Source organism: Saimiri boliviensis, chromosome 7, assembly GCF_048565385.1.
Source record: "Saimiri boliviensis isolate mSaiBol1 chromosome 7, mSaiBol1.pri, whole genome shotgun sequence".
Lineage (NCBI taxonomy): Eukaryota > Metazoa > Chordata > Mammalia > Primates > Cebidae > Saimiri > Saimiri boliviensis.
The window spans coordinates 10,028,612-10,040,711 of NC_133455.1; the positions used below are offsets into that span (position 1 = coordinate 10,028,612).

Here is a 12,100-nt window from a genome sequence, read left to right on the forward strand (position 1 = left end):
CCAAGTTACTTATTAAATATCAATTGAGATATAGGGTGAGATAAGCAAAGGTGACTTACCCACGATCACGATGAATACTGAAGTTGCCTTTTGTTTCCTTCAGTAACTGACAAAGGTATTTTTTTGAGCTGACTCTTCTGGGACCTCCGAGTTCTAGAAAACAACCCCCAGATTAGTATCCAGGATAGAGACACTAGAAAATTCTTTTTTTTTTTTTTTTTTTGAGACGGAGTTTTGCTCTTGTTATCCAGGCTGGAGTACAATGGCGCGATCTCGGCTCACCGCAACCTCCGCCTCCTGGGTTCAGGAAATTCTCCTGCCTCAGCCTCCTGAGTAGCTGGGATTACAGGCATGCGTCACCATGCCCAGCTAATTTTTTGTATTTTTAGTAGAGACGGGGTTTCACCATGTTGACTGGGATGGTCTCGATCTCTTGACCTCGTGATCCACCCACCTCAGCCTCCCAAAGTGCTGGGATTACAGGCTCGAGCCACTGCGCCCGGCTCAGAAAATTCTTAAGAAGACTAAACACATATATAGTACAAATGCCTTAAAAAGATGTTAGATGAGATGAGGCTGGATACAGTGGCTCACACCTATAATCCCAGCACTTTCGGAGGCCAGGGCAGGCACATCAGTTGAGGTCAGGAGTTTGAGATCAGCCTGGCCAACATGGTGAAACCCCATTTCTACCAAAAATTAGCTGGGCATGGTGGTGCCCTCCTGTAATCCCAGATATTTGCGAAGCTGAGGCGGGAGAACTGCTTGAACCCAGGAGGCAGAGGTTGCAGTAAATCAAGATCGTGCCACTGTACTCCAGTCTGAGCGATACAGTGAGACACCTCCTCAAAAAAAAAAAAGACGTTAGATGAAGAGATTCTGCACTCCATGTTCACTGCAGCACTATGCACAACAGCCAAGACATGGAAGCAACCTACGTGCGCATCAGCAGATGAGTGGATGGGGAAAATGTCGTATACACACACTATGGAATACTATGTAATCATAAAAACAAAATTTGGCTGGGCTCAGTGGCTCATGCCTATAATCCCAGCACTTTAGGAGGCCAAGGCAGGCAGATCACCTGAGTGTGAGAGTTTGAAACCAACATGGCGAAACCCTGTCTCTACTAAAAATACAAAAATTAGCCAGGCGTGGCAACGTGCCTATAATCCCAGCTACTTGGGAGGCTGAGGCAGGAGAATTGCCTGAACCCAGAAGGCAGAGATTGTGGTGAGCTGAGATTGCACCATTCCACTCCAGCCTGGGCAACAAGAGCGAAACTCCATGTCAAAAAAAACCCAAAAAACAAAATTCTTTCATTTACAAAAATGTGGATGAAACTAGAGGACATGAGGCTAAGTAAAAGAAGCCAGGCACAGAAAGACAAACGCGGTCTGATCTCACTTACATGTGAAATCTAAAAAATGTGGAACTCATAGAAGCATAGAGTAGAATCGTGGTTACCAGGGACTGCTGGAGGGAGTGGATGGGGAAAGGGGAACTGTTGGCAAAAGGCACAAAGTTTCAATTAGACAGGAGGAAAAAGTTTTAGTGATCTATTGCATAGCACCATGACTATGGATAATAATAATGTATTGTGGTTTAAAAAAATTTTTACAGAGACAGGTCTTCCATTGTTGCCCATTCCCGGCTTTAAGTGATCCTCCCTCCTCAGCCTCCCAAAGGGCTAGGATTACAGGTATGACTCACTGTGCCCAGCCAACAATAATGTATTATATATGTAAAAATTTTTAAATGAATAGATTCTGAATTTTTCCACTACAAAGACATGATAAGTATGTGAGGTGATAGATACAGCTGGTTTAGTAATTCCATGTCGTTACATATATAACATTGCACTATACACTATAAATATATACAATTATTTTTTGTCAGTTTTAAAAAGACCATGGTGTTGCATGCAGCGGCCTGCAATCCCAGCACTTTGGAAGGCTGAGGGAGGAGGATTGCTTGAGCCCAGGAGTTTGAGACCAGCCTGGGCAAAACAGGTAGACAAAAAATATACTAAAAAAATTAGGCCAGGCACAGTGGCTCACACCTGTAATCCCAGCTCTTTGGGAGGCCGAAGCCAGCAGATCACGAGGTCAAGAGTTCAAGACCAGCCTGGCCAATGTGGTGAAACCCCATCTCTACTAAAAATGCAAAGATTAGCTAGGTGTGGTGGCTCGAGCCTGCAATCCCAGCTACTCAGAAGGCTGAGGCAGGAGAATCGCTTTAACCGGGGAGACAAAGGTTGCAGTGAGCTGCCATCAAGCCACTGCACTCTAGTGTGAGACAGAGCTAGATGCAATTAAAAAAAAAAAAAAAAAAAAAATCAGCCAGCATGGTGACACACACTCTTAGTCCCAGATATTTAGGAGGCTGAAGTGGAAGGACCGCTGGAGCCTGGGAGTTTGAGGCAGAAGTAAGCCATGATCATGCCACTGTACTCTAGCCCGAGTGACAGAGTGAGACCCTGTCTCAGAAAATAATAAAATAAATAAAACCTTAGGAAATGAATAAAATATAATGAAGTGACTGAATACAACTGCCATCCACCCATCCAACAAAGGCTTCTTGACTTCCCATTCATCTGTAGGGTCTCCTTTGTCTCTGATCTGGAAGGACTTCTCTGTCTGCTTTACCATATGTATTACAGCTTAACACTAGGCATCAGCTAACACCCAGATATAACTGGCTCGTTGTCAACCCTAACACAGGTGACCGATGCAGTGAGCCCTATTGAAAACAGTGGTCAATAGTTAAGCATCAGCAACTCTAAGTGCTGAGTTGCCTGGTTAGCCTCGTTCGTTGGGTGTCCTGGTGGGGAACAGAGCAAGGAGGGGAGAGTGGAGGGGTGACGGGGACAAATGAAAGGGAGATAATACCTGGAAAGACCCAGGTGCATTCCGTGGTGACTCCGGCTTGTAAGTAAGCCCACCTCCTCCTGCCTGCGTGGCCTGCATTCCAGCCATGCCAGGATCCTTCACAGTTCCTCAGGGTCACCCAAGGGTGCTTCCAGGCCTCTGTGCTTTTACTCATGCTGCTTCCTCTCTATGCAAATTGCCCGTGTATTTTATGATCTGATTTTTTTTTTTTTTGAGTCTCGCTCTGTCACCCAGGCTGGAATACGGTGACACGATCTTGGCTCACTGTAACCTCTGCCTCCCACGTTCAAATGATTCTCCTGCTTCAGCCTCCCAAGTAGCTGGGATTACAGGCACACCACCATGCCTGGCTAATTTTTGTATTTTTAGTAGAGACGGGGTTTCGCCATGTTGGCGAGGCTGGTCTGGAACTCCTGACTTTGGGTGATCCGTCTGCCTTGGCCTCCCAAAGGGCTGGGATTATAGGTGTGAGCCACCGCACCTGGCCACGATGCACCATGCTATATATTTTATCTTATTCATTTAAAAACTTCATTTTTTTTTTTTTTTTGGCACATGAGGCACCAAACACTTTCATGTGCCAGGACTCTGAGCCCCGCAGGTGCTATTTTCTATGAAACAGGATCTCTTCACTACCCTCACTACAGTAGCAAGAAAATCTCAACATGCTACTTTGTCTTTATTTTCTTTCTTTCTTTTTAAATTTTACTTTAAGTTCTGGGGTACACATGCAGATCTTGCAGGATTGTCACACAGGTACACATGCCGCGGTGGTTTGCTGCCTCCATGGCGGTTCCCCTCCCCATCACCTACATTAGGTATTTCTCTTAATGTTATCCCTCCCCAATCTCCCCACCCCCTGCTATCTCTCCCCTAGACCCCCACACCCCCAACAGACCCAGTGTCTAAAAGGGATCTGCAGCCTTTATCAGCCTGTCACAAGAAAGGTGAAGAGCTAAGACAGGTAACACCAACTGTCTCAGGCCAGCAATCAGAACGGCCAGCCCCAGGCAGCAGACACAACACCAAGCACGGTTTACGGCAGGGTCCCCTCCCCATGCCCACCCTCGAGGCGAGGAGGAAGCCGGCCCGCCTCGAGGCAATGTGTTCAGCTGTGCTTCCTCCTACTCTCGCTTTTTTCTCCTTTGTCTATTTTTAAATTATTGGCGTTTTTCCTGAATAGTTTAAAAATAAAAATAATAAAAACAGGTGTAAACTGAGAAGTCCCACTTCCATGTCATGCCTCATGCCTCCTACTGGTAAATTTATATCATCTTTCCACTGTGTCCTTGCACAAATATAAATTCTTATTGCCATCCTCTTTTTTTCTTTCTTTTTTTTTTGAGACAGGATTTTGCTCTATCACCCAAGCTGGAATGCAGTGGCTTAAGCACAGCTCATTGCAGCCTCAAATTCCTGGGCTCAAGCGACCCTCCTGCCCCAGCCTCTTGAGTGCCTTGGACCACAAGTGTGTACCACCATGCCCCACTAATGTTTTTAAAAACCTTTTTTGCAGAGACAGGGTCTAGCTATATTGCCCAGGCTGGTCTTGAACTCCTGGGCTTAAGCGATTCTCCCCCTTGGCCTCCCAAAGTTGTGGGATGACAGGCGTGAGCCACTGCTTCTGACCATCCCTTCTTAGGTATGTGGAATGCCATATGAACCTTCAGGGTCTTCCATGTTTCTCACTTAGTAATAAATCTGGAAATATTTCCACATCCCAGAGCACCTCATTCTGTTCTGCGGCTGCTCAGAACTCCACCATGTGGGTAGACCACAACTGATTCCCTCAGTTCCCTTTTGCTGGACACTGGGTGGCCTCCTATCACTTGCTATTGTAAAGCAATGCTGCAAAGAAAAACATGCCCATGCCATTTCATACACATGCAGAAGTATCCGTGGGAGAGATTCCCAAAGCGACACCGCATAGTCAAAGCGTCAGTTCTTCAGTGATTTTTAGAAAACATTGCCAATTTCCTCGCCAGGGGGACTGAATCACTTCATGCTCCCTGGCAACCTGGGAGAGTGCCTGTCTCACAGCAAGGCTCTGAATCACAACCCTTGTCTGTAGCAACAGATGGCAAAGCCCTGGCGAAGCAGACAGGCTGCTCGGAACTTTACCCTGCTTCCTTATTGCAGAAATTAAGAATATTTATTTTATTTTATTTTTATTTACTTATTATTATTATTATTATTATTTTGAGATGGAGTCTTGCTCGTCTCCCAGATTGGAGTGCAATTGCACAATCTGGGCTCACTGCAACCTCTGCCTCCCAGGTTCAAGTGATTCTCCTGCTTCAGCCTCCCGAGTAGCTGGGATTACAAGCATGTGCCACCACGCCCAGCTAATTTTTTTGTATTTTAGTAGAGACAGGGTTTCACCATGTTGGTCAGAATGGTCTCGAACCGCTCACCTTGGCCTCCCAAAGTACTGGGATTACAGTTGTAAGCCACTGTGTCCAGCAGAAATTAAAAATTTTTAAACAAAATTATTTGCTTTCTCTGTACCTAGCTGTACTCAGTACAAAGGCATGAGGGGAGGAGGAGTTTGTAAAGTGTGTTGCCGAGTAAATCCCTGTTTTTTTAAATTCTGTCTTCCCAACATCTCTAGAATCAGTTAATGCACCAGAAAATGTATGATATCTGGAGTCAACAGTTTTTCCAATTAAATGGTTTTCTGATTCTAGCTGTAGGATGTTGATTAAGAAATTCAGTCATTTTTCCCTTCCTGTAATATGTAAGGTTAGAATTAGTTACTCTTCTGGTTCTGTCTAGCTCAAAAATTCTTAAAAAATTATTTTTTTGAGACAGGGTCTTGCTCTGTTGCCCAGGCTGGAGTGCTGTGGTATGATCATGTCCCACTGCAGCCTCAAACTGCTGAGCTCAAAGTCAGATCTCCCTCCCTCAGCCTCCTGAGTAGCTGGGACTACAGGTACATGCCAGTGTGTCCAGCTAATTAAAAAAAATTGTTTTGTAAAGGTAGGGTTTCCCACTGTTGCCCAGGCTGGTTTCACACTCCTTGGCTCAAGTGAGCTGTCTGCCTTGGCCTCCCAAAGTGCTGAGATTACACGCATTGGCCTCCATGGCTGGCCTATATCTCAATTAAAAATACATATTTTAAAGAAATAGCTGTCAAAGAATGACCAGAAAAGTCACTAAAGTCCTCCCTAGACACAGGGGAAGAAACAGCCTCGATGCATACATTTAAAGGGAGAGCTAAGCACCAAAATAGTTTTGTCACTAAAAACCTTCCTCTGCCCCGATATAAATGCAAGGGTTCACAAATGCCTCACAGACAGCTTGTGAGAAGAAATCTTCCTAAGAAACACCAGTCCAGCACAGTTTCCACTTTGAAAAGCTTATATAGCACACATTGTATACTTGGAAAAATTTCTATTTTGGGAGCCTGTTCTTCTTTAAGCTAATTTCTGCAATTACCTGTTTAGGCTCATGGCAATGAGTATGTTGATTCTAAAATGATTAATGTTCTAGTTTTAGATCTATTTGCGTCACATAGAACTGCTCCAGGGAACTCTGAATGTAACAAAATACTAATCTGAAGATGGACTAAGCAAGAAATGCCATCAGAGAGTATTTCCCGAAACAAGGCAAAGATGTCTTCTCCCCTGCTTCTACTCAACACTGATCTGGAGGTCCTAGCCAGAGCAATAAGGGAAGAAAATAAAATAAGGCATAAATACTGAAAAAAGGAATGAACTGTTTCTATTCGTGAATGACATGATTGTGTAGAAAATCCTAAGAAATCTACAAAAACTCTACTAGAATAGATGAATTCAGAAAAGTTGCAATTTACAAAAATCAACTGCAGTTATTTGTATCATTAATAAACAATCTGCGAATGAAGTTTAAAATATAATGTATAACTGTATCAATAAACAAAATACAGGTTGATTATCCCTAGCCTATAAATCCAAAATCTGGGTGAGTGTAGTGGCTTATGCCTGTAATCCCAGCACTTTGGGAGGCCCAGGTGGGCAGATCACCTGAGGTCAAGAGTTCGAGACCAGCCTTGCCAACATGGTAAAACCTGGGTCTCTACAAAAATTAGCCAGATGCGGTAGTGCATGCCTGTAGTCCCCACTACTTGGGAGGCTGAGGCAGCAGAATTACTTGAACCCGGCAGGCAGAAGTTACAGTGAGCTGAGATTGCACCACTGCCCTCCAGCCTGAGTGACAGAGCGAGACTGTTTCAAAAACAAAAACCCACATTTTGGATTTTTGGATCAGGGATGCTCAATTATAAGTATATAATGCAAATATGCCTAAATCAAACAATATCTGAAATCTGAAACACTTCTGGTCCCAAGCATTTTGGATAAAAGATACTCAACCCAGGCCGGGCACAGTGGCTCATGCCTGTAATCATGGCACTTTGGGAGTCCAAGGCAAGTGGATGACAAGGGCAGGAGTTCGAGACCAGCCTGGCCAATATGGTGAAACCCTGTCTATTAAAAAGACAAAAATTAGCTGGGGGTGGTGGCACATGCTTGTAATCCTAGCTACCTGAGAGGCTGAGGCAGGAGAATCGCTTGAACCTGGGAGGCAGAGGTTACAGTGAGCTGAGGTTATGCCATTGCACTCTAGCCTGGGTAACAAGAGCGAAACTCTGTCTCAAAAAAAAAAAAAAAGAAAAAGAAAAAAAAGATACTCAATCTGTGTTAGAGATAAATTTAACAAAAGATGTACCAGACCTTTACAATGAAAATGCAAAATATGGCCAGGTGGGATGGCTCAAGCCTGTAATCCCAGCACTTTGGGAGGCCAAGGTGGGTGGATCACGAGGTCAAGAGATCGAGACCATCCTGGTCAACAAGGTGAAACCCCGTCTCTACTAAAAATACAAAAAGTTAGCTGGGCATGGTGGCACGTGCCTGTAATCCCAGCTACTCAGGAGGCTGAGACAGGAGAATTGCCTGAACCCAGGAGGCGGAGGTTGCGGTGAGCCGAGATCGCACCGTTGCACTCCAGCCTGGGTAACAAGAGCAAAACTCCGTCTCAAAAAAAAAAAAAGAAAGAAAAGAAAAAAAAGAAAATGCAAAATATGGTCGAGAGAAATGAAGACAGACCAAAATAAATTGAGATATACTCTGTTTACAGATGTCAGTTTTCCTCAATTGTCCTTGAATCTATGGATTCAAGAAAACCACAACACTAGCCAGGCATGTTGGCTCACGTCTGTAACCCCAGCACTTGGGGAGGCCGAGGCGGGTGGATCATCTGAGGTCAGGATTTTCAGACCAGCCTGGCCAGCACAGTGAAACCCCATCTCTAATAAATACAAAAGTTACCCAGGTGTGGCAGCACACACCTGTAGTCCCAGCTAGTCAGGAGGCTGAGGCAGGAGAATCACTTGAACCTGGGAGGCAGAGGTTGCAGTGAGCACAGATCATTCCACTGCACTCCAGCCTAAGTGACAGAGCAAAATTGAGTTGCAAAAAAAAGAAAAAAAAAAAAAAAGAAAAAAAAAGAAATAAAGAGAACCACAATACCTGGCTGGGCGCGGTAGCTCACGCCAGTAATCCAAGCACTTTGGAGGCCAAGGCGGGTGGATTACCTGAGGTCAGGAGTTCAAGACCAGCCTGACCAACATGGTAAAACCCCGTCTTAAAGAAAGAAAACCACAAAACCAAGAGGGCATTTAAAAAAACAAAAAAGACAAGTTGATTCTAAAATTGATATGGATCTGCAAAAGACCTAGAATAGTCAAAGCAATTCTGAAAAAGAAAAACAAAGTGAATAATATATACTACACAATTTCAAGACTTTCCATAGTTATAATGATCAATATGATGTGGTATGAATATAAGGAAAGACAAATCAATTGAAATGACCAGAGTCCGCCGGGCGCGGTGGATCAAGCCTGTAATCCCAGCATCAGCTGGGTATGGGTCCGTGTACCTGTAATCCCTGCTACTCAAGAGGCTGAGGTTGGAGGGTCACTTGAGCCTGGGAGTTGGAGGTTCGAGTTGGCCCTGCATTCCAGCCTGGGTGGCAGAGCAAGATGGCTTCTAAAAATAAATAAATAAGCTGAGCACAGTGGCTCAAACCGATAGTCCCAAAACTTTGGGAGGCTGAGGCAGGAGGATTACTTGAGGCTGGGAGTTCAATGCCAGCCTGGGAAATGTAGTGGGCGGGGCAGTGTGTGCCTGTGGTCCCAGCTACTTGGGAGACTGAGGTGGAAGGATTGCTTGATCCCAGGAGTTTGAGGCTGCGGTGAGCTGTGATCATGGCTGTGGATAGCTACTGCACTCCAGCCTGGGCAACAGAGGAAGACTCTGTCTCAAAAATAAACAAATGAAATTAAAATTAGGCAGAGTGAGGTGGCTCACGCCTGTAATCCCAGCACTTTGAGAGGCCAAGGTGGGTGGATCACCTGAGGTGAGGAGTTCAAGACCAGCCTGACCAACATGGTGAAACCCCATCTCTACTAAAAATACAAAAGTTAGCAAGGTGTAGTAGCAGGTGCCTGTAATCCTAGCTACTTGGGAAGCTGAGACAGGAGAATCGCTTGAACCCAGAACATGGAGGTGGGAGTGAGCTGAGATTGCAGCACTGCACTCCAGTCTGGGCAACAAGTGTGAAACTCAAAAAAATTAAAAGTCCATATCTGTTACAGAGACAACATGAAATATTTATGAGTGACATAATATGAGGCTGATATTCGTTCTAACATTCTTCTGAAGAAAATGTGTGCGGATGGGGTAAGATAAAATTGACAGTGGTTGAAGGCAAGTGACTGTGCTATTCTTTATACTTTGGTGCTCATTTGAAATTTTCTATAATAAAATTTGTTTTTTAAAAATTTCCCAGCTGGGCACAGTGGCTCACGCCTATAATCCCAGCACTTTGCGAGGCCAAGACAGGTGGATCACTGGAGGACAAGAATTCAAGATCAGCATGGTGAAAACCCGTCACTACTAAAAATACAAAATTTAAAAAAAGAAAAATGAAATTAGCGTCAGGTGGTGGGGGTGCCTGTAATCCCAGTTACTTGGGAGGCTGAAGCAGGAGAATCACTTGAACCCAGGAGGTGGAAGTTGCCATGAGCTGAGATCGCACCACTGCACTTCAGCCTGGGCAACAAGAGCAAAACTCCATTCCCCCCACAAAAAATCCCCAAGAATTTCTCTTCATATGCCCCAGATCATTAGAAAGAGGAAGTTTGGGTCCAGTGACATTTGAGTATAACTTTACCCTCCTTAAAACCAGTGTTCCCTTTCCTCCCCAGAGACACAGAAACTCTCCCTCTAACAGAACAGCCGCCCTGTCGGTGATATTTACACACTAGTGCTCAGTGGTATGTTTGGATGTGACAAATGTAGTCAAGAGAAAACTAAACGCATACATTCATGGCACTGCCACTGAGATTCTCACGGCTGATGGGCAGCAGCGTGCTCAGCTCCAGGTCCGTCACCATCTGACGAGATTCCGCCAGCAAACGCTGGAGCTTGCTCGTGGGTGAGAATTCATCCTGGGAGGGCAACACAATGGAAGCCTACAGGAAATTAAGAGGCACTTTTAAATGCTTAGGTTTATGAACACATTATAAACACAAACGCTAACTCCCTAGGAATATTTCTTTCTTTCTTTTTTTTTTTTTTCTCTTGCTCTGTTGCCCAGGCTAAAGGGCAGTGGCATGATCACAAGTGACTGCCTCAACCTCCTGGGCTCAGGTGATCCTCCTGCCTCAGCCTCCTGGAAAGCTGGGACCATAGGTGTGTGTAACCACACCCAGCTATTTTTTCTTTCTTTTTTTTTTTTTTTGGATAGAGGTGGGGTCTTGCTATGTTGCCCAGCTAGTCTTGAACTCCTGGCCTCAAGTAATCCTCCTGCCTTGGCCTCCCAAAGTTCAGGGGTTATAGGCCTGAGCCACCATACCCTATCACCTGTGAGTATTTCTTTGTCTTTGGGTATTACAAAGCAAAGCAGGACATCAAATAGTAGAATAAGAATAACTAAATTAATTCCTTTTCTTTCTTTTTCTTTTTGAGACAGAGTTTTGTTCTTCTTGCCCAGGCTGAAGTGCAACGGTAGGACCTCAGCTCACTGCAACCTCCATGTCGTGGGTTCAAGTGATTCTGCTGCCTTAGCCTCCCAAGTAGTTGGGACTACAGTTGTGTACCACCAAGCCTAGTAATTTTGTATTTTTAGTAGAGATGGGGTTTCACCATGTTGGCTAGGCTGGTCTTGAACTCCTGACCTCGGGTGATCCACCCACCTCGGCCTCCCAAAGTGCTAGAATTACAGATGTGAGCCACTGCATCCCTTTTATTTCTTAGAAGTTACCCAGTTAAATAATTTGACTTAAACTGAACTTACTACAGCTAATGAAGTAACATCCATATGATAAAAGAATCCTAGGCATTGGTTAGCTCTCCTCAACCAACTTGTCAAGGCTGTATTTAACATGTCAAGATACTTGCAAAATAAGACAACATTAAAGGCTTATAAACCTTGAAAAGTATGTGGGTATGTGGCGGGGTGCGGTGGCTCGCGCCTATAATCCTAGCACTTTGGGAGGCCAAGGTGGGCGGATCACAAGGTCAGTTCAAGACCAGCCTGGCTGATGTGATAAAAACTCTGTCTCTACTAAAAATACAAAATTAGCCGGGCATGGTTGTGGGTGCCTACAGTCCCAGCTACTCGGGAGGCTGAAGCAGGAGAATCCCTTGAACCTAGGAGGCAGAGGTTGCAGTCAGCCTAGATCGCACCACTGCACTTCAGCCTGGGTGACAGTGAGATCCCGTCTAAAAAAAAAACCCAGCAAAATATATATATGTAGTATATATATATATATATATATATATATATATATATATATAATATGTTATATATATTCTTATATTTAATAAGAATAAACAAAGGTACATACCCACATATATATATTCATGGCGCTGCCAGTGAGACTCTCATGGTTGATGGGCAGCAGCGTGCTCAGCTCCAGGTCCATCGCCATCTATCTATCTATCGATCTATATATGTGGGTATATGCCTTTGTTTATTCTTATTAAATATAAAGTTCATGCTAAACTTCAGATCTCAAAGTTGAAATTCTTATTAAATTTTAACTTTGGGATCTGAAGTTTAGCATGAAAGTGAGTCACTGCCAACTGCTATCAAAGGGGGCTAGACTGGTTTATTTTTTTATTTTTTTATTTTTTTATTTTATTTTATTTTTATTTTTTATT

At 44.2% G+C, this 12,100-nt stretch overlaps 1 protein-coding gene across 1 annotated transcript in view; it reads right to left on the reverse strand.

Annotated features, from left to right (window-relative positions):
• The window catches only part of CCDC62 (coiled-coil domain containing 62), a 53,420-nt gene continuing 41,320 nt past the window's right edge, over positions 1–12,100 (reverse strand). The window contains 3 exon segments of the mRNA XM_074403461.1: positions 1–126; positions 129–153; positions 10,258–10,407. Coding sequence (XP_074259562.1) covers positions 56–126; positions 129–153; positions 10,258–10,407 — 246 coding nt within the window. The 3' untranslated portion in view covers positions 1–55.